General features: G+C 41.1%; 1 protein-coding gene across 1 annotated transcript; it reads right to left on the reverse strand.

Moving 5' to 3' along the window:
- Positions 1-1382: 1382 nt before the first annotated feature.
- LOC117470649 (unconventional myosin-XVIIIb-like) lies at positions 1383-23783 on the reverse strand (the record flags this gene model as incomplete). Its single annotated transcript, XM_034115461.1, is given in 16 exon segments — positions 1383-1928; positions 2574-2744; positions 4542-4675; positions 10071-10256; positions 10672-10809; positions 13563-13646; positions 13798-13914; positions 14522-14635; positions 15993-16154; positions 17174-17278; positions 18523-18633; positions 18821-19021; positions 21187-21310; positions 21800-21954; positions 22905-23029; positions 23678-23783. Coding segments are annotated over 16 exon segments (2304 nt in total), but the record flags the coding sequence as incomplete, so codon positions are not given.
- Positions 23784-23978: the final 195 nt, after the last annotated feature.

Genomic DNA, 23978 nt, shown 5'->3' on the forward strand with positions numbered 1-23978 from the left:
GAGGCTGGAAGAAACAGAAAGAGACAAGAAGGTCAGGAGAGAATCAGAGAAGCAGGTGAGTCGCCAGAACGCTGACACCTCCTCATCTCCACCGCTCCAATGTTTTTTTTTGTGTTGCGATAAGTTAGTCTCTCTCCGTTGGTGCGCGGGGCTAATGCTAATGCTAATGCTAATAATGCTAATGCCAGCAAATACAATGGCGGCTTCACAAAACTTTTCCGAGATTTACGGGGCGTGGTTTGCAATTAGCCCAGCCAATCAGAAATTGGAACTTTTTTCTCCTCAGGATAGTACCACCTCTCTAACAGGGACTGAACATGGAGGAAAAGTTCTCATGAACTAAGTTCTCTTTTTGGTGTGAACGCAAAATCCAATCGGAACTAAACGGGAAAAGTACTCCGGTGTGAAAGCGCCACTGAGAGTTTAACCAGTGACTCAAACATCACCGAGTCAGAGACTTGTATCTTCTCTAGTCAGAGTACAAGCTCTCATTTTGGAGAAACCTATGTCACAGGTTTCAGGATTTCTCAGTCAACATTTTTTCTGAATCCTGACTTTTTCTCCAAATCTCAGAATTCAGAGTTTTTTTTCAAAATGTTGACTTTTTTCTCTAAATCTTGGAATACAGATTTTTTTTTCAAAATGTCAGACTTTTTTCCCAAATAAAAAAATTCTGACTTATACAATTAATGGCGTCTTCTTGTATTTTTCTCACATGTCTGAGCGTGCAATCATACTGAAAATCAGCTAACTAGAATATAGGAAAAGGTATTTGATGTTAAACCAAAGTATTGGACAAAGTGGCACCAATAACACGGCTAACAATTTATCATAAAGTTGAAAATGTGACATGAAGCGAACCATGTATGCACTAGGGCAAGAAAGATCTAATGAGGCAAACTAAATTAAATACTTTGAATGGTGTCTCCTCACCTGAGGGCGCTTCTTCTCTTCTCAGTCGGTGTCCTTCTTCAGGTATTTCTTCATGATGGAAGCCACGTCTCCGGCCTCGCTGCCCTCGGCCTCCAGCCTCTCTCCCTGCGGACCATCGAGCCTCCGTCTTCTTCCTCCTCCGTCCTGAGAACTCCCCGCTGACCCCCCCGATGACGAGGAGTCCGTTTCAGATCCCTTCCTGCTCCGGGTGGAGGGAGGCAGCTCTCCGAAGTGAACGCTCAGAGCCCTCCGTCCTCCTCGCTCAGATCCCGTCAGGCTGCTGGTGGACTTCGCTCTCCGGATGGCGGGCAGAATATCTAACGCCGCGTCTTCCCGACCCTCCATTAGCCTCCTGTTCTGAAACACCATCGGTTCTGAACCCAGGGATGCTTCCCCTCCATCTTCTGTGGAAAGACTCCCCAGCATGCACCTCCTCGGGGGTTGAGGGGAGCGCTGCTGCATGGAGGTGGTTCGGGATCGCTGTGGTTGATCTGGATCTTCTTCTGGGATGCAAAGAGAGGGAGTTTGATGGCGGGAGGCGAGGTTTGACCCCAAAGAGGAGAGGTGAGGCAGCGACGGGACGCCTGAGAGGGAATCACTGCTGGAGTTGTAGCGAGAGAGTTTAGCTCCAGGTGTTTGAGCGTCGCTGATGGAGCGAGCGCTGATGGAGCGAGGCATTATCGGGGACGGGGGTTTGAGGATGCTGGATCGGGGCTCCTGGAGGTCACCGGGGCCGAGAGAAAGGGCGGAGGCTCGGCGTCTGAGGGTGGAGGCGGCGGTTGTTTGATAAACAGGAAGAGAGACGGCGCTCCCGGCTCCGTCGTCTGCGTCTCCGCCGGCTCTGCGTCTCCGGAGGCCGTCGAGCAGCTCTGAGAGGGCGGAGGAGGAGGGGGCCCGACTCGGAGCCCTGCTGCCCCCCCCCTCCAGCCCTGCTGCCTCCAGCCCTGCTGCCCCCCAACTCAGAGCCGTCATCATCATCGGGATTCTCACAAGACCTTCACAGAGAGAGAAACACTTTTTTTTCAGAACTTTGATTTCTTTCTTCAAATATGTTAAAATTCTGACTTTTTTTTTTCAGAATTCAGATTTTTTTTCTGGAAATATCTGATATTTTAATTTTTTTCTCAGAATTCTGACTTTTTTTCCACACAAGACCTTCAGAGAGTGAGAGAGACCATTTTTTTCAGAATTTATTTTTCAAAATGTCAGAATTCAGATTTTTTTTCTTAGCATCTCAAAATGTGGATATTTTCTTTTTAAATCTCACTTTTTTTCAAAATCTCAAAATTCTGACTTTTCGGAATTCTGACTTTTTTAAATCTAAAAATGCTGACTTTTGCAATCTAGCAATTGTGACTTTTTTTCTGAGTTCTCAGAATTCTGACTTTTTTTCAAAATCGCACAATTCTGACATTTTTTTATTCTCAAAATGTTGACTTTTTTTTATTCTGACTTTTTTCCAAATCTCAAAATTCGGGCTTTTTTTTTACAAAATTCTGACTTTTTTCTGAATCTAAACATAATCCAAAATTATGCCTTTTTGCAAAATTATGCCTTTTTTTTCAAAACTGACTTTTTTTTTAAATCGCAAAATTATGACTTTTGTTGGAATTCTAACTTGTTAAAATTAACAAGCTTACCTGAAGCTGTAGGTGCTCATGGTGTCGGCCAAAGACTGGCGCCCCCCCTGGCTGCTGATGGTACTGCTGCCGTTGGGAGACCCCGCCCCACGGGACCCCCCTCTGGGAACTCCTAACCAATGACGGATCCCCTCTCCAACGTCCTCTGTCCCGACGCTAGAGACCGAGTCGCTGCAGAGAGGAATCACACTTTATCACAACGGAGACTCTGCAGAACATTAGCTTCACCACGCGCATGCAGGCACTTCCATTCTGCAGACAAACTGTCAACGACTCCGTTCAACTTCATGAACGTTAATTATAAGCTATTTGTTGTTCTATGCATGTTTTAAGCACCCTCTCGATTCAGTTCTGGGGTTAAAAAACATTCAAATGGCCAAACTTGAGGCTTTGAAACCGTAGTTCACCGACCAATATGTGTTGAGGGCCATACTGCAGTTTGAGTGAATTCTGAGAAAAGTCACAATTTAGAATTTTTCAGAAATCTCACAATTTTGACTTTTTTCTCTACATTTCAAAATTGTGACTTTTATCTCAAAAATAGTTCAACAACCAATATGTGTTGTTTTCTTTCTGTCAGAGGCCATACTGTCGTTTGAGTCGCAGTTGAATTATGAGAAAAGTCAACATTTTCAGAATTATGACTTTTCCCCCTAAAATTCGGACTTTTTTTTATAATGTCAAAATTCTGACTTTTTTTCCTTTCAGAAATATTACTTTTATCTCCAAATCTCAGAAATCTGACTTTTTTGTGAAATATGACTTTTTCTCAAAATCTCAGAAATCAGACTTAAAAAAAAAGATTTTTCTCAAAATTTCAGAATTGTGACTTTTTTTTCACAGATTCTGACTTTTATCTCAAAATAGTTCAACAACCAAAATGTGTTGTTTTCTTTCTGTCAGAGGCCATACTGTCGTTTGAGTCGCAGTTGAATCATCAAGTTTGTCTTTTTCTTTCCATGCTCTTGCATTATTTTCCAGCCAAAATAATAATAATAACAACATCATCTGGGAGAAGCTTTGTATTCCCATTAAGCATGTCAAAGCCACAAGGATAAAACCAACCAGTTAGTAGAATAAATAATAGGTTGAAGACGCTATCGCTAATGCTAACCATCTACTCACAAATCTGAGCTGGCGACACATGGGATTGCAGACGTGCCAATACTCATGCCATCATTATAGAAATATGCTGTATAATTCATATCAATGAATGCTACTTTCCTCATCACCCAGGCAACCATTGATTTCCATTCATTGATTTGTATATCAGCATAAAGACACTTATATATATTAGCATGTACGACATATATTATAGCACGTTGTTATTCACATTTTTAACCATTTCTTATGCCTTTGAATTAGAAAACATTTTTTTTAAACATCGATTTATGATGGGTTTAAATGGAGTAAATGCTGTGGTGCAAGGACTGAGTAACCATGCACATAGCCGATTTCAAGAGTCACTTTAAAGGATAATTACGGACATTATAGTCCAATTATCGTAGTTTTGGCCATCTTTCCAACACATTTCTTTAAGTAATTATAACATTTTGGGGTTTAATTTGATTATCAATGATAAAAATGATGGCCAGAACTACAAATAGACCAGAATTATCCTTCTTTTCAGCGTTATCATAACGAGAGGTTTAAACGATGACACTTCAAGGCCTGATGCAATGTCCAAGACACACACGCACGCACGCACACACGCACGCACACGCGCACGCACACACGCACGCACGCACACACACACACACACATACACACACACACACACACATACACATACACACACACACACACACTCACACACACATTCAGGGTCTTACAGGTCTTTCTTTTGACCCAAGGACGTCACAGCAGTTCTCACACTGGAGTGAAGGGCAGAGCGGTGAGAGGGTGAGTTTACAGAAACAGAAATGATCATGTTTGAGGAGGAAGATGTTTACTTTAAAGTCAAGTTACCTCTCAGAGTCGCTCTCATCGCTCGACTCCACTTCCTCCAGCGCCGCCTGAAGGTCAACGATGCGACGGATCGATGTTTCAAGGTCGGCTTGTAATGCCTGTCTGACGGCGCTCAGCTCCTCCACCTGCATCTCCTGCAAAACACACATGAGGACTCTTTAAAGTAGAGACACTACATACTGATATACACCTGAACATCAGCAGAAGAGGACTCTTTAAAGTAGAGACACTACATACTGATATACACCTGAACATCAGCAGGAGAGGACTCTTTAAAGTAGAGACACTACATACTGATATACACCTGAACATCAGCAGGAGAGGACTCTTTAAAGTAGAGACACTACATACTGATATACACCTGAACATCAGCAGCAGAGGACTCTTTAAAGTAGAGACACTACATACTGATATACACCTGAACATCAGCAGGAGAGGACTCTTTAAAGTAGAGACACTACATACTGATATACACCTGAACATCAGCAAGAGAGAACTCTTTAAAGTAGAGACACTACATACTGATATACACCTGAACATCAGCAAGAGAGAACTCTTTAAAGTAGAGACACTACATACTGATATACACCTGAACATCAGCAGGAGAGGACTCTTTAAAGTAGAGACACTACATACTGATATACACCTGAACATCAGCAGGAGAGGACTCTTTAAAGTAGAGACACTACATACTGATATACACCTGAACATCAGCAGCAGAGGACTCTTTAAAGTAGAGACACTACATACTGATATACACCTGAACATCAGCAGGAGAGGACTCTTTAAAGTAGAGACACTACATACTGATATACACCTGAACATCAGCAGGAGAGGACTCTTTAAAGTAGAGACACTACATACTGATATACACCTGAACATCAGCAGGAGAGGACTCTTTAAAGTAGAGACACTACATACTGATATACACCTGAACATCAGCAGGAGAGGACTCTTTAAAGTAGAGACACTACATACTGATATACACCTGAACATCAGCAGGAGAGGACTCTTTAAAGTAGAGACACTACATACTGATATACACCTGAACATCAGCAGGAGAGGACTCTTTAAAGTAGAGACACTACATACTGATATACACCTGAACATCAGCAGGAGAGGACTCTTTAAAGTAGAGACACTACATACTGATATACACCTGAACATCAGCAGGAGAGGACTCTTTAAAGTAGAGACACTACATACTGATATACACCTGAACATCAGCAGGAGAGGACTCTTTAAAGTAGAGACACTACATACTGATATACACCTGAACATCAGCGGGAGAGGACTCTTTAAAGTAGAGACACTACATACTGATATACACCTGAACATCAGCAGGAGAGGACTCTTTAAAGTAGAGACACTACATACTGATATACACCTGAACATCAGCAGGAGAGGACTCTTTAAAGTAGAGACACTACATACTGATATACACCTGAACATCAGCAAGAGAGAACTCTTTAAAGTAGAGACACTACATACTGATATACACCTGAACATCAGCAGGAGAGGACTCTTTAAAGTAGAGACACTACATACTGATATACACCTGAACATCAGCAGGAGAGGACTCTTTAAAGTAGAGACACTACATACTGATATACACCTGAACATCAGCAGGAGAGGACTCTTTAAAGTAGAGACACTACATACTGATATACACCTGAACATCAGCAGGAGAGGACTCTTTAAAGTAGAGACACTACATACTGATATACACCTGAACATCAGCAGGAGAGGACTCTTTAAAGTAGAGACACTACATACTGATATACACCTGAACATCAGCAGGAGAGGACTCTTTAAAGTAGAGACACTACATACTGATATACACCTGAACATCAGCAGGAGAGGACTCTTTAAAGTAGAGACACTACATACTGATATACACCTGAACATCAGCAAGAGAGAACTCTTTAAAGTAGAGACACTACATACTGATATACACCTGAACATCAGCAGGAGAGGACTCTTTAAAGTAGAGACACTACATACTGATATACACCTGAACATCAGCAAGAGAGAACTCTTTAAAGTAGAGACACTACATACTGATATACACCTGAACATCAGCAGGAGAGGACTCTTTAAAGTAGAGACACTACATACTGATATACCTGAACATCAGCAGAACATGTCCTCTTTAATCCCTGTTTAACCTTTTAATTGTGTGTTTACAAACTGTAACCTACACACTCGTTGTTCCTTTAAAGGGTGTTTGTTGACACGCTCACCTTCATGAGGCCAGATGTGTGTTTTCATTTCCCCGACAACCTGTAAAAACCCTGCGGCCCAATCTGTCTCAGCAATTACCTTCCTCCACCCTATATTACCTCATCAGTCAAACACCGAGTCCAATGGCATGTCCTCACACACACACACACACACACACACACACACACACACACACACACACACACACACACACACACACACACACACACACACACACTGGCATCTAGGCTTTCAAAGTTATTGGCTTGTTGGCTTTGAGGAGACGGGTGTGGGTGCAGCGGTTGTCATAGAGACACATAACCAAGTAGGAATGTGTGTGTGTGTGCGTGTGTGTGTGTCCATAACCTTGAAGAGACAATGAGGATTAATCACAGTCAGAGAGGGAAAGCAGGATGAGCGAGATATGACGTTAAGAGGTGGGCGGAGGAGGAGTGTGTGAACATGTGTGTGTGTATGAATATGTCTATTCATGCAGCAGGCTGTGTGTGTGTGTGTGTGTGTGTGTATGTGTGTATGTATGTGTGTGTGTGTGTGTGTGTGTGTGTATGTGTGTATGTGTGTGTGTGTGTGTGTATGTGTGTATGTGTGTGTGTGTGTGTGTGTGTGTGTGTGTGTGTGTGTGTGTGTGTGTGTGTGTGGCCTAGCATTACTATCCTTGTGGGGACCTAAATCTGTTTACACAGTCAGGTGTGGGGACTCGCCTCCCTCATGGGGACATAATGGAGGACCCCATGAGGGGAATCATTAATTTTAGGATGAAGACTTGGTTAGGGTTAGGCATGTGTTGGTTATGGTTAAGGTTAGGATAAGTCTCCAGGAAATGCATGTAAGTCAATGTAATGTCCCCTGAAGTGATGTATACATGGTGTGTGTGTGTGTGTGTGTGTGTGTGTGTGTGTGTGTGTGTGTGTGTCTCTTTGTGCTAATAACTGAATAATTGTTGAGGCTCCTTCTCGTTTGCTCAGAGGTCACGGGTAAATCTGCTCTGAGGAGGAACATGAAACTCTGAGGGTAACCAGCAGAACATTTATTAAAGGCTTCTTTCTATTTTGTGGATATAATGGAGTCCTTTCTTTTTAAATTAATATGACTATTATTATTTGTATTAACGATAGAAATAAGACCTAAAATAGCTCCAAATAATACAAAAGAATCATCAATATGAGGCTCAGATGATACAGTGAAAGCTGTGCCTTCTTAGAGTTCACATATATTTAATTGAATGTACTGATTGTCTATTAATTATACATAAACGCTGCATTCATGACCTATAACTGACCTTAATGATACCAAAGGTCATATCAGATGTATTAAAGGTACATATGTTTGAATCGAGGCGTGCATCAGCTCATTTACTGAACTCAGAGCGGATCTTTACAGTCTATATTCTGACCAAATGCTGTTGAACTTAAACATGATTACTGCAATAAGCTTTTCAAACACCTCAGCGTCTCAGAGAAGAAGTTTTGAAGGTATTAAAGTGCAGAAAGCCTGTGCCTCTGATCAAACCTGTGCAGAAATGAAAGTGATGTTTGGTAATGTTGCAGAAAACGCAGCAGCTGTTGATTTTGAACAGAGGAGATGTTGTTCCCTCACAGCCTGGAGGAAGGGTGTGTGCTCTTTAATGCACGCACGCACGCACGCACGCACGCACGCACACATTTAGTTTTAGATTTAGTTCACCAGTTAAGCCCTGAGCCTGTTGTTCAGGTCTCAGGCTAGAAATGACATTCCCAGAACAAATGACCATATCTTAACTTCTAAAAGGGTTAAATTAATAATCTTTTTTCTCAAAGTAATGATAAACCTGTGAGTTGGATGTAGAAAAGTCAGAATCAATATAGATGTTTTTTATTTTAAAGTAAATTCAGATTTTACATAGTAAAAAAAATTAAATTATAGTGTCCGTCCAAAAAAAACAACATTACTTATAGTGAAAACCACCCTTGAATGATGGGATAGTAGACTAAAAGCTTTAGGAATCCAAAGTACAACATATAATAAGTACCCTGTATCAAGATTGATGCAAAACAAGTGACCTTTGACCTTTTTAGAGAGAGAAAAACCCACTTCTGGGGCCATTTGGGTGAATTTTCCATATCTCTGGCCCCCTCGTTCGATTTTGATGGTTGACACCTCTTTCTGACCGTTAGAGCCAATAGAATCGAGGGGAGGTTCCTAAAATCCATCTAAACATGACCCATTGGTGAATGAGTGATGCGTAGCCAGAATGCCCAAACTCGGAAGCTGTCATACACTCGTAGCTCAACTATATATGAAAACTCCGTTATTGACATAAATATGAAGATGGATTATCAGTAATCATTTCAGACACATTGATTAACCTATGGATTAACCTATGGATTAACGTATGGATTACCCTTCAGCAGCGTTGTTATCGTTTTGATGCCATTGAACACGACTTTTGATCAGAACAACAGCATAGGTAAGACAATGTCCCATTTTTGCTCCGTAAAGCTCCGTGTTGTGATGTCTGTGTTTGCTTCCCCTGTTGCAAGTTCTGATCGCTCAGTGATGATACTTATACCCCTAGAATCTGTGAAATCTCAGCTTGCTAATCAATATCTTGTTGTGCAGATCCGATATGTAATAAGGGTATTTATTATACCTAGAGTTCTGTGCTCGAGGTATAAAAAGTGTGTTAGCATTTTTTCGCTCAGGGCTCATTTAGACGCTTCTTGTGAGACTTGTGTTTTGTTTCGGTAAAAATGGTTCATATCGTCAGTTAGCTGAGTTTCTTCCCGTTAAGTGGGTATGATTAATAGGTTTTTAAATGTTAAGAAGCCCTGAGACTTTTTTGTAAAGCACTTTGAATTGCCTTGTGTTGAAAGGTGCTATATAAATAAACTTGCCTTGCCTTGCCTTGCCTTGAGACACAGTTTCGTGAAAAAAAGGGGGCGGGGCCTCCGGGTTGAACAGGTTTATCATGCCTGTTGCAGCCTGTTTTCCCCATGATGAGTGTGAAGGGTTTAGGTGTGTTTCAGGTGTTGTTTAATGTTGTGTTTGTTTAATGTTGTGTAATGTTGTGTTTCAGGTGTAATGTTGTGTTTGTGTGATGTTGTGTGATGTTGTGTAACGTTGTGTTTGTGTAATGTTGTGTGATGTTGTGTTTGTGTGATGTAGTGTTTGTGTGATGTTGTGTGATGTTGTGTAACGTTGTGTGATGTTGTGTTTGTGTGATGTTGTGTTTGTGTGATGTTGTGTAACGTTGTGTGTGTGTGTGTGTGTGTGTGTGTGTGTGTGTGTGTGTGTGTGTGTGTGTACCAGCTCCATGCGCCTGCGGCTGCTGCCCTGCTCTCTCTGGACCAGATCCTCCGCCTCCACCCTCATGTCCTGCAGACGCTGCTGGTAGTATTTGGCGTTTTCTCGTTCCCTCGCCTCGGCCTCGGCGCTCTGCTCCAGTTCTTCCCCTAAACGCACCACGCTGTCCCTCAAACGCAACACCAGCACCTGAACAATGCAATTAAAACATAGCTTTAGAGTCAAATCTACCCCTTATATAGACATTTATTCATTAGGAGAAACCCCTTGAGATGCACCATCTCGTTTTCAAGGGGGTCCCGACAAAAGCAACGTCTTACAGACAAAATAACAGAAAGCAAAGCATGACAAATCTCTCTCTCTCTCTCCCCCCCCCTCTCTCTCTCCCCCCCCCTCTCTCTCTCTCTATCTCACCTCTCTATCTCTCTATTCAATTCAATTCAATAGCTTTATTAGCATGACCATAGTTACATACAGTATTGCTAAAGCTCTGTGTAGTTGCAACATCTATACACAAATACATAAACAAACTGCTCAAATATCTCTCTCTCTATTCTTTTCCTCTCAGGAATGGAGTCAGTCAGGATGAAATGTGTTTCCTCACCTCGAACCTCTTGACCTGTCCTCTCTGAAACTCCAGCTTGTTCTCCAGGTCACACACTCGGGCTTCTTGTTTGCTGACGATGCTGCGCCCCACAGTGGAGGACTCAAGGAACTGCACCCTGGAAACACGCTGCTGCAACTGCATGGGGAGGAAGAGGAGGAGGAGGAGGAGGAGGAGGAGGAGGAGGAGGAGGAGGAGACAAAAACATTACATTAAAAAAGCAACAATAAGGCAGCTATTCATCAGAGAATATGAAATGAGTGCTCCACCTGCAGCTTGTCGTCACCATGAGATCTGGTTATTTCAACACACGGAAAATAATGTACCTTTTAATGTTGTGTACTTTTCCAAGTATGGTTTTGCATTAAAACACATACCATTATATTTATTCTATATATTTATATTGCGTATTTGATTATTTGACAGAGATACTCTACTATTTCACTGTTAATGTTTATTTTCTTTATTTAATGTTTTAATTAATTAATGTAAACATACATATATCTATATATATATAGATATATGTATATCACAAATTGACTTTTGATACTTTACGTTCATTTTTCTGATGTCTACTTTTAGTTAAGGGAGATTTTGTCACATAACTTTAGCTTTTTATGGAGTATTTGGACTTTTACTTCAGGTAATGCTCCGCCTACTGTCACAGTGATATCTGAGTTTAATGCTCCATCACATAAACAGAGGTGGGAAGTATTGGAGTACAAATACTTTGTTTCTGTACTTAAGTACTTTTTCTGGTATCAGTACTTTACTCCACTACTTATTTTTCTGACGACTTTTTACTTTGACTTCTTACATGTTGAACACAAATACCTGTACTTTCTACTTCTTACATGTTGAACACAAATACCTGTACTTTCTACTTCTCACATGTTGAACACAAATACCTGTACTTTCTACTTCTTACATGTTGAACACAAATACCTGTACTTTCTACTTCTCACATGTTGAACACAAATACCTGTACTTTCTACTTCTCACATGTTGAACACAAATACCTGTACTTTCTACTTCTTACATGTTGAACACAAATACCTGAACTTTCTACTTCTCACATGTTGAACACAAATACCTGTACTTTCTACTTCTCACATGTTGAACACAAATACCTGTACTTTCTACTTCTCACATGTTGAACACAAATACCTGTACTTTCTACTTCTTACATGTTGAACACAAATACCTGTACTTTCTACTTCTTACATGTTGAACACAAATACCTGTACTTTCTACTTCTCACATGTTGAACTCAAATACCTGTACTTTCTACTTCTTACATGTTGAACACAAATACCTGTACTTTCTACTTCTCACATGTTGAACACAAATACCTGTACTTTCTACTTCTTACATGTTGAACACAAATACCTGTACTTTCTACTTCTCACATGTTGAACACAAATACCTGTACTTTCTACTTCTTACATGTTGAACACAAATACCTGTACTTTCTACTTCTCACATGTTGAACACAAATACCTGTACTTTCTACTTCTCACATGTTGAACACAAATACCTGTACTTTCTACTTCTTACATGTTGAACACAAATACCTGAACTTTCTACTTCTCACATGTTGAACACAAATACCTGTACTTTCTACTTCTCACATGTTGAACACAAATACCTGTACTTTCTACTTCTCACATGTTGAACACAAATACCTGTACTTTCTACTTCTTACATGTTGAACACAAATACCTGTACTTTCTACTTCTTACATGTTGAACACAAATACCTGTACTTTCTACTTCTCACATGTTGAACTCAAATACCTGTACTTTCTACTTCTTACATGTTGAACTCAAATACCTGTACTTTCTACTTCTTACATGTTGAACACAAATACCTGTACTTTCTACTTCTTACATGTTGAACACAAATACCTGTACTTTCTACTTCTTACATGTTGAACACAAATACCTGTACTTTCTACTTCTTACATGTTGAACACAAATACCTGTACTTTCTACTTCTTACATGTTGAACTCAAATACCTGTACTTTCTACTTCTTACATGTTGAACACAAATACCTGTACTTTCTACTTCTTACATGTTGAACTCAAATACCTGTACTTTCTACTTCTTACATGTTGAACACAAATACCTGTACTTTCTACTTCTCACATGTTGAACTCAAATACCTGTACTTTCTACTTCTCACATGTTGAACTCAAATACCTGTACTTTCTACTTCTTACATGTTGAACACAAATACCTGTACTTTCTACTTCTTACATGTTGAACTCAAATACCTGTACTTTCTACTTCTTACATGTTGAACCCAAATACCTGTACTTTCTACTTCTTACATGTTGAACACAAATACCTGTACTTTCTACTTCTCACATGTTGAACACAAATACCTGTACTTTCTACTTCTCACATGTTGAACCCAAATACCTGTACTTTCTACTTCTCACATTTTCCAAACAGGCTGGTTCCTTTAGTTTGAATGTGTGTTTGGTGGCGTGATCATTATTATTTAGAGTCATTGCGTGCCTATTGATTTGAACACGATCCGTGTATCCATCATTTCCTGGTCTTCTCTAAAGAAGAGGGACCAATGAAAACGTTGTCATGTTGCCGTTGTTCAGCATGGAAACATTCATTAGCTAACAATGACATTATTGTTCTATTAATATAAAGGGAGGTCAGGTACTCTTTAAAACAGCTGCTAGTTATGGGTACTTTTTACTGAAGTACATTTCAAAGCCTCTTTACTTTGACTTGAGTAAAGAAGTTTAGTCAGTACTTCTACTTTCACCAGAGTATTTTTAAACACGAGTATCTGAACTTCTACTTGAATAAAGGATGTGTGTACTTTGCCCTCTCTGTATATAAAGCTCTTATCCTCCACGCTGCTCACCTCCTCCTGCAGGACGTATCTCTCCTTCTTCACCTCCTCCAGCTCCGCCTGCAGCTCTCTGATCTGAGAGATATCGCTGGAGGACTGAAGCAGAAAGGAGCTCAGATTAAAGATCAGGATTACAACAGGAAGTGACTGATGTAAAGCAAAGAGAGACAGGAAGTGACTGATGTAAAGCAAAGAGAGACAGGAAGTGACTGATGTAAAGCAAAGAGAGACAGGAAGTGAGCGGTACCTGAGCGATCAGAGCTTTGTGCTTCTTCATCAACTCGTTCAGATCCTCCTGGTCTTCCTCCAGTCTCTTCAGGAAGTCCACCTTCTCGTGCTGAAGCATAGACAACTGTTCATCCACCTGGAAACAGGAAGAAAAGGAGGAGGAGGAGAGGAGGAGAGGAGGAGAGGAGGAGGAGGAGAGGTCATTATCAACACTTATTACATTTTTAGTTTTCATCCATTGGAAAACACCACGGAAAACCTTTGGAATATTCATTTTATATTTGTGGAGATGATGGCTAACACTACAGGGAACAGCAGAAGAAGACAGACAGGAAGTAAACACTAAAGGGAACAGCAGAAGAAGACAGACAGGAAGTAAACACTTAAGGGAACAGCAGAAGAAGACAGACAGGAAGTAAACACTACAGGGAACATCAGAAGAAGACAGACAGGAAGTAAACACTAAAGGGAACAGCAGAAGAAGACAGACAGGAAGTAAACACTACAGGGAACAGCAGAAGAAGACAGACAGGAAGTAAACACTTAAGGGAACAGCAGAAGAAGACAGACATGAAGTAAACACTTAAGGGAACAGCAGAAGAAGACAGACAGGAAGTAAACACTTAAGGGAATAGCAGAAGAAGACAGACAGGAAGTAAACACTTAAGGGAACAGCAGAAGAAGACAGACAGGAAGTAAACACTTAAGGGAACAGCAGAAGAAGACAGACAGGAAGTGCTCACCATGCTCTTCTGCTTGCAGATGTTCTCCAGCTCGATCTGACAGTTCTCCAGCTCCTGAGATAAAGTCGTCTGCAGACTTTCTGCCTCCAGACGCACCGCCTCGCTCGCCTCCAGCTGAACAATCATAATAATAATAGGTTCAATGAGTGTTCAGGTGAGTGTACAGGTGAGTGTACAGGTGAGTGTTCAGGTGAGTGTTCAGGTGAGTGTTCAGGTGAGTGTTCAGGTGAGTGTACAGGTGAGTGTACAGGTGAGTGTTCAGGTGAGTGATCAGGTGAGTGTTCAGGTGAGTGTTCAGGTGAGTGTTCAGGTAAGTGATCAGGTGAGTGTATAGGTGAGTGTTCAGGTGAGTGTACAGATGAGTGTACAGGTGAGTGTTCAGGTGAGTGTTCAGGTGAGTGTTCAGGTGAGTGCACAGGTGAGTATTCAGGTGAGTGATCAGGTGAGTGTTCAGGTGAGTGTTCAGGTGAGTGTACAGGTGAGTGTTCAGGTGAGTGTTCAGGTGAGTGATCAGGTGAGTGTTCAGGTGAGTGTTCAGGTGAGTGTTCAGGTGAGTGTTCAGGTGAGTGTACAGGTGAGTGTACAGGTGAGTGTTCAGGTGAGTGTTCAGGTGAGTGTACAGGTGAGTATTCAGATGAGTGTACAGATGAGTGATCAGGTGAGTGTTCAGGTGAGTGTACAGGTGAGTGTTCAGGTGAGTGTTCAGGTGAGTGTACAGGTGAGTGTTCAGGTGAGTATTCAGATGAGTGTACAGATGAGTGTTCAGGTGAGTGTACAGGTGAGTATTCAGATGAGTGTACAGATGAGTGTTCAGGTGAGTGTTCAGGTGAGTGTACAGGTGAGTATTCAGGTGAGTGATCAGGTGAGTGTTCAGGTGAGTGTACAGGTGAGTGTTCAGGTGAGTGTTCAGGTGAGTGTACAGGTGAGTGTTCAGGTGAGTGTTCAGGTGAGTGTTCAGGTGAGTGATCAGGTGAGTGTGCAGGTGAGTGTTCAGGTGAGTGTTCAGGTGAGTGTACAGGTGAGTGTTCAGGTGAGTGTTCAGGTGAGTGATCAGGTGAGTGATCAGGTGAGTGTTCAGGTGAGTGATCAGGTGAGTGTTCAGGTGAGTGATCAGGTGAGTGATCAGGTGAGTGATCAGGTGAGTGATCAGGTGAGTGTTCAGGTGAGGTTACCTGGCAGGCAGCCGCTCTACGTGCTCCTTGCTGCTGTTTCCGTTTTTCATTTATTTCAGAATCCCGTTTTTTTTTTAGAAATCCGACTTTTTTCAGGATTTTTAAAAACTTTTTTCAGAATTTTGAGATTATTTTTTTTTCATTATGACTTGTTTCAGAATGTTTTCATGTTCTTTAGAATCCCGATTATTTTCAGATTTCTGACTTTTTTTCAAAATGTATTTTCAAAATTCCGAATTGTATTTGTTTTACTTTTTTCAGAATTTGTTTTGTTCAGGTGAGTGTTCAGGTGAGGTTACCTGGCAGTGCAGCCTCTCTATGTTCTCTCTGCTGCCATTGGAGAAGTTCTGACCCGGGTTATCCACGGTGGAGAGGAGCAGCTGAGCGTCGGCCAGCAGAGCGTGGGTCCTCTTCAGATCCCGCCTCAACTTCTTTTCCACATCGAAGTCCCTGTGCCCCACCTGCAGGGAGAGAGGTGCAGGAATGAGTCCTAAAACCCAGGTTATTATCCTGAAATAAGGTCTGTGGTTAATACAAGATGAGGAGATTTTAATGTTTCGTTCTACGACATAAAATACATCAGTAAATACCTGTAGTTCCTTTATAGCCCAACATTAGCCACATTTAGCTTAGCGGTGGTGAAATGAAGTCATGTGAGCGTGCTGTAGTTCCTTTATAGCCCAACATTAGGCACATTTAGCTTAGCGGTGGTGACGTGAAGTCATGTGACCGTGCTGTAGTTCTTTTATAGCCCAACATTAGCCTCCTTTTGCTTAACGGTGGTGACGTGAAGTCATGTGACCGTGCTGTAGTTCTTTTATAGCCCAACATTAGCCGCCTTTAGCTTAGCGGTGGTGACGTGAAGTCATGTGACCGTGCTGTAGTTCCTTTATAGCCCAACATTAGCCACCTTTAGCTTAGCGGTGGTGACGTGAAGTCATGTGACCGTGCTGTAGTTCCTTTATAGCCCAACATTAGCCACATTTAGCTTAGCGGTGGTGACGTGAAGTCATGTGACCGTGCTGTAGTTCCTTTATAGCCCAACATTAGCCACCTTTAGCTTAGCGGTGGTGACGTGAAGTCATGTGACCGTGCTGTAGTTCCTTTATAGCCCAACATTAGCCACATTTAGCTTAGCGGTGGTGACGTGAAGTCATGTGACCGTGCTGTAGTTCCTTTATAGCCCAACATTAGCCGCCTTTAGAGTATGTATGTTTTATTTCAACTAGTCTGAAAGAACCTATGTTATGGAAGCAAAATAGCCTAAACTCTGTCTTGTTTTTTGGAGATTCATCCCAAAAAGTAAATTTTCGCAATGAAATCCCCCTCTGTAAACCCTTCAAAACTAGGACAACACTAAATTATCTGCCACCTTTTTGCAGAACACGCTTGTTGTATGTTGCCTGTAATGTGAGAATGACATTTATCCACTAGAAAACATTACTCACTATAATAATAAATACAATGTACGATGGGATACCTGATCACACAGAGTTGCTATGAGTCCCTCCAAGTCGTGCTTCTCATGAATCACCATCTGCTTCTCCTCGTACTCCTGCTCCAACTGCATCTCCAACTGCCTCAGCTACACACACACACATACACACACACACACACACACACACACACACACACACACACACACACACACACACACACACACACAGACACACACACACACACACACACACACACACACACACACACACACATACACACACACACACACACACACACACACACAATATAATAAATGGATGGATGGTGGGTCTGAACTGGCATTTATTGGCCCTGAAGTGTTCCCTGCGGCATAAAAACATCATAATTTGTGTGTAAACACCAGCATTTGTGGTGTGTGTGTGTGTGTGTGTGTGTGTGTGTGTGTGTGTGTGTGTGTGTGTGTGTGTTTGTGTGTGTGTGTGTGTGTGTGTGTGTGTTTGTCGCTGTAACTGCAGAGAAGTGATGTAACTTCCATCTGAGCAATTTGTGATTTTTATAAAGCGTCTTTGTGTATCTTAAAAAGCGCTATATTAATTAAATATATTATTATTATTATTATTATGTGGTTGCATAACATTATGAAAGACAAACAAAGACTTAGTGAAAAGAGTCTGATTCCTTTCAGGCGAGGAAGGACGTTTAAAAAGAGCCGTCTGCACAAAACAAAAGGGTTCAGTTCAGAGGATTTTCACTGAAAAGGATTGATGCTTTCAATAGAAATATTTTGTACTATTTTAACGACAAAAGAGGCCATTTTAAAAGCATTTATCAAGGTTTCAATACTGAGTTCCCAAACGTCTAACATCGTTGAGATTTGAATTATAACTCTGCCAAATGATCTCAACACAAAGGTCCACTTTCTGTTTCTTTCTATTGTTGTTTCTCTGCAGAAAACGGATAAAGTTTTGTAATATTCTTTTTGTAAATCACGTTTTCTTTTTAGTTTTTCAATAAATATTTTATTCGTGAATTCTGATTTTTTTCAGAATCCCAATTTTCTTTTGCCAGATTTTTGACTTTCTTTCAAAATCAGATTTGTATTTGTACTCAGACTTTTTCAGGAACCATTATTTTTCAGAATTTCCATTTTTTTCAGAATTTGCATTTTGTTTCAGTACTCGGTCTTTTTTCAGAATCCTGACTTTTTTTTCAGATTTTTCCGAATTAATTTTTTTTAATGTATTATGACTTTTTTCCGAATGTTCTCATGTTCTTCAGAATCCACTATTCTTTTTGTAATCTTTACTTTTTTTCTGAATTCTGCCCTTTTTTCTGAATGTGTAACTTCTTTCTAACGGTGCCATTAACACTTGTACTGTGTTAACGTACCCTTCTCTGAGAAGACTTGTGCACGTCCTCCAACTCTTCCTCTTTATCCTCCAACTCCTTCTGATGCATCTGCTTCATCCTCTCCATCTCCATCTCAAAGCGCATGTGGACCTGAGAGAGGAGAGGGGAAGAAGTCGTTGAAGTAAACGTTACTAAAATATATCTATCTAAAGCACTCAAGGTAAAAGTAAAAGTACTCAATAGCCTTTTTCAGAATCATATATTTTTTATCATCAACCTTTTACTGAACGGTACAGTACTTGACTAAATGAAGCATCCCCCTAAATGTTCTTTGTACCTGTTGCTGCTTCTGTATCTTGGCAGAAAGCGTGCAGATCTCCTCCCTCTTCTCGCTCACTTCGGCCTCCAGGAGGCGCTGTTGCTTCTTGAGGTCGGGCAGCGAATCAGAGGCCAGATCCACCGGGAGGCTGAGGTCCCGGATCTGAGCGCAGAGTTCCTCTTTCTGCTTCTGCAGCCGGAGAACCTCAGCCTGGCTCTCCTGAACACACACAATACACACAACAACTGAGTTCATCCGAGAGCTCAGAGACTCAAACACACGAGTTAAAACATGAGGAATGGAACTTAAAAACACTATAGGAGTAAAAACCCCAAAACACAATATACAAAAAAACCGAGTGCATCCGAGAGCTCAGAGGTCAAGGTTTATATATAACAAGAACAACATTATGTAGGAGCAAAAACACGAAATGTTGTTGCTTTAGTTTAGTTTGGTTCTTCTTTATGTTAAAGGTCCCATGTCATGCTTTTCTGGTTATTACCCGTCCCCTTGTGTTATGAAGCTTCTGCATGTAAACGGTCTGCAGAGTCACAAACCCTCAAAGTACACCCTGTAGAGAGTAAAACTCTAACACAGAGAAGACCTGTCTATGCTGCCCCAGAACGCCTCGTTGGGGATTTCTCTTTTTCCATTGTTTGCTTCCTGGGTTCTGTGACGTATTTCGGGTATAGTTACGTCCGCGGAGCCGTTACGTTACCTCCGCGGAGCCGTTACGTTTGGACCAATCCGCGGACTTCCTCAGACACACACACTCAGCGGGACGTTGCGAGGCTCGCTGCTGCGAGGAGCGGGACACTGTGAGCTGGCTCACTGGTGTGGGGTCAGCGAGACAGCGAGACACCGGGGAACTCAGCCTGTGCACACACACAAACTCTCAGCCAGGCTGCGGGTGTGTGTGTGCCCAGGCTGGGTTTCGCTGTGTCTCGCTGTCTCGCAGACGGCCACTGGGCTCACAGGGAGGAGGGGGGGGGGGGGCAGGAGCTCCAACAAGCCGTGTAGGACAGAGAGTGAATACACATACTATACAGAGATGCTGTATGAGAAACCAATGTGAGTTTGGAACATTGCACAATGTAAATGTATTCTAGTAGACCTCAACAATGGAATTATGATCAGTAGAAATGGCCATGACATGGGACCTTTAAAGATTTACCTCTTTTTCCTATACGACATTATTTTGTAGCTCTATTGTAATTGGTCAACCGCTTAGAGAAGTCCCGCCCCCTTAGCCTATCATGTGTTTGAGCAAATACACTAAACATCTCAAGGATAAATTAAGTTAAAACATGAGGAATATAACTCAAAACACACCATTATGTCGGGGCAAAAACATGGAGTTATGTTTCTTTACCTGCACTTTGCTTTTGTTTTGTTTGGTGCTTCTTTATGTTAGTGATTTACTCTTTTTTTAATCTGACATTATAGTGAAGTATTTGGTATTTCTTTTTTCAAGAGGACATATTCTGCTGATGTTCTTAATAGTATTAACAAGCAACAACTGTGTTCATCCGAGAGCTCAGAGACTCAAACACACGAGTTAAAACATGAGGAATGTATTTACAGATTTACCAAAGTTCTTATTTGACATTATAGTGGTATTTATTTTTTTAGCTCTGTTGTGATTGGTCAACCGCTTAGAGATGTCCCGCCCCTTAGCCTATCACGTACAATATGTTTGAGCGCTAGCCAATAGGAGCGCTGTCATTATGTTCTGGAAGTAAACAAAGGAGTCCAAAAAGCATTATAATGCCTCAAGATTTATAAACAACCTCAGTTTAAAGTTTATTGTCAAAATTATGATGTTTTTTTCTTTTATTTCACATATTTTACTAATTTTCTTTGCCTGTTTCTTACTTTTAAGTTAACTTGACCTGCTCGTTTTTGTTTAATCTGTATGTTAATGATTTAATCTTTCTTAAATGTGAGATTATTGTGTTTGCTCCGTCTGTTTCTCATTAATCTACGATGTAATGTGTGTGTTTCCCCGGCGTGACAGCGGCTCATGAATCAAACGTGGCGTCTGTAATTCCCTCCATTGATTTTGTGTTCTCTCTCAGGTTAAAGTGATGAATGAGGCCCATTGATATTTCACCTTAAAGCGCACAATTTCATCATCTTCTCTCTGTGGTTGTGTCAATACGTCATTAACACTAATGCACTGCAGGATGTTTTTATGCAAACACACACACACACACACACACACACACACACACACACACACACACACACACACACACACACACACACACACACACACACACACACACACACACACACACACACACACACACACACACACACACACACACACACACACACACACACACACACACACACACACACACACACACACACACACACACCTGCAGGTTGCGTCGCAGTGTGTAAATCTCCGCTCCTAACGCCGTGTTCTCCAGAAACGCTTTGTCCTTCTGATCTCGCTCAGAATCTGCACCTTCCAGAGCCTGAGTCAGCTCACTGTCAAACCTACACACACACACACACACACACACACACACACACACACACACACACACACACACACACACACACACACACACACACACACACACACACAGAAATGTTAAACGCTGCAGAACAACCTTTATTGAAGCGTAAAAAATACTTTTAGTGTAAAAGTAAAAGTCATGCATTTAACGTAGCGCCATAAATAGTCAGAGAATTCGAAAATAAGTCCAAAGAAAATCTACAAATTATATAAAAAGGATATAAGATCATTTGGAAAAAAATTATGAAACGTAAAAAGTCAGAATTTTTAAGATTTAAAAAAAAAATCTGAAATGTGGAAAAAGTCAAAATTCTGCGATTTTGAATAAAAATCTGAAATTCCGGAAATTTATCAGGAAATTGTCGTAAAAAAGGTCCAAAAAACACATGAAAAAATACAAATAAAATCTTCATAAAAAAGGTCACTCTGAACAATGTCGAAAAGAACACACACACACACACATTCACCTCCTCTGCTTGCGGTCCAGCTCGTGCATGCGACCCTGAAGACTGTCGGTCAGCACTCGAGCGTCCTGGAGGTCAGAGGTCACGCGGCGGCCATGACGCTTCAACTCCGTCACACTCCGTCTGGACTGATCCACCTGGGCCTGAAGCACGGACACCTACACACACACACACACACACAGACACACACACACACACACACACACACACACACACACACACACACACACACACACACACACACACACACACATAATGTCATATAATCAGAGATGGCAAAAGTACACACATCCTTTCCTCAAGTAGAAGTACAGATACTCGTGTTTAAAGATACTCTGGTGAAAGTAGAAGTACTGACTAAACTTCTTTACTCAAGTCAAAGTAAAGAGGGCTTTGAAATGTACTTCAGTAAAAAGTACCCATAACTAGCAGCTGTTTTAAAGAGTACCTGACCTCCCTTTATATTAATAGAACAATAATGTCATTGTTAGCTAATGAATGTTTCCATGCTGAACAACGGCAACATGACAACGTTTTCATTGGTCCCTCTTCTTTAGAGAAGACCAGGAAATGATGGATACACGGATCGTGTTCAAATCAATAGGCACGCAATGACTCTAAATAATAATGATCACGCCACCAAACACACATTCAAACTAAAGGAACCAGCCTGTTTGGAAAATGTGAGAAGTAGAAAGTACAGGTATTTGAGTTCAACATGTAAGAAGTAGAAAGTACAGGTATTTGTGTTCAACATGTAAGAAGTAGAAAGTACAGGTATTTGTGTTCAACATGTAAGAAGTAGAAAGTACAGGTATTTGTGTTCAACATGTAAGAAGTAGAAAGTACAGGTATTTGTGTTCAACATGTAAGAAGTCAAAGTAATAAGTAGTGGAGTAAAGTACTGATACCAGAAGAATGCACTTAAGTACAGTAACGAAGTATTTGTACTCCACTACTTCCCACATCTGCATATAATCCCTCCTTTCAGTGTGTGTGTGTGTGTGTGTGTGTGTGTGTGTGTGTGTGTGTGTGTGGTGTGTGTGTGTGTGTGTGGGTGTGTGTGTGTGTGTGTGTGTGTGTGTGTGTGTGTGTGTTTCCTCGTCACCTTGGAGTCGAGCTGCTGTCTGCTCTGTTTCTCCGTCTCCAGCTTCTCCTCCGTCTGCTTCAGTCTTCTTCTCAGAAACTCCACCTCCGTCTGGCTGACCTCCAGCTGCATCGACAGCTCGCCCTCTGAGGAGAGGGGGGTACTTTTTAAAATGTACATTTGAAATCTGGTGACTTTTAGCCATCTGGTATTTTAGCTTGAAACCAGCAGTAGTAATATATGTATGTATATATGTATGTATGTATGTATGTATGTATGTATGTATGTATGTATGTATGTATGTATGTATGTATGTATGTATGTATGTATGTATGTGTGTATGTATGTGTGTATGTATGTATGTATGTATGTATGTATGTATGTATGTATGTATGTATGTATGTATGTATGTTTGTGTATGTATGTATGTGTGTATGTATTTATGTGGACAATTCTCCTTCTTTAGAATTCAGACTTTTCTTCAAAATCTAAAAATTCTTATATATTTTTTCAAAATTCAGACTTTTTTTTCAAAATTCTGACTTTTTTTTCAAAATTCTGACTATTCTCAAAATCGCAGAAATTTTACTTTTTTCAGATTTTAGACTTTTTTTTCAACATCTCAAAATTCTGACTTATAATGAATGTGACTCCAAATAAAGAATTTAAAAAATGAATAAAATCAAAGGGGAATCAGACTCATGTGAACGTCAGTAAAGCGCCCTGCAGTAAAAACTAAAAATAAACACATTTTGCTGATCAGACGTTATGAAAGCAGAGTCTCTGATCTGTACCTGTCCTGATTCCTCTCTGGCTCTCAGCGATCAGGACGTTCTGCTTCTCCTCCTCCAGCTGCTTCTCCACAGCCTCCATGTTCACTTTGCACTGCTCACAACGAGCCTGAAGGAGGACACATGATACAAGTTTCACAAAAAAGGGAGTCCAGTGGAGGGCGGACTCTGACTCTGGAGGGAACACTGGGATTTTAGCCTTTGCAGACCATTGACATGCACTAAAAACCTACATGACACACTACAGGAGAGTGTCATGATACTGTTACTCCGATGAGAGAGTAATAGATTACTTCAGTACCTG

This window comes from Trematomus bernacchii, unplaced genomic scaffold, assembly GCF_902827165.1.
Source record: "Trematomus bernacchii unplaced genomic scaffold, fTreBer1.1, whole genome shotgun sequence".
Taxonomy (NCBI): Eukaryota; Metazoa; Chordata; class Actinopteri; order Perciformes; family Nototheniidae; genus Trematomus; species Trematomus bernacchii.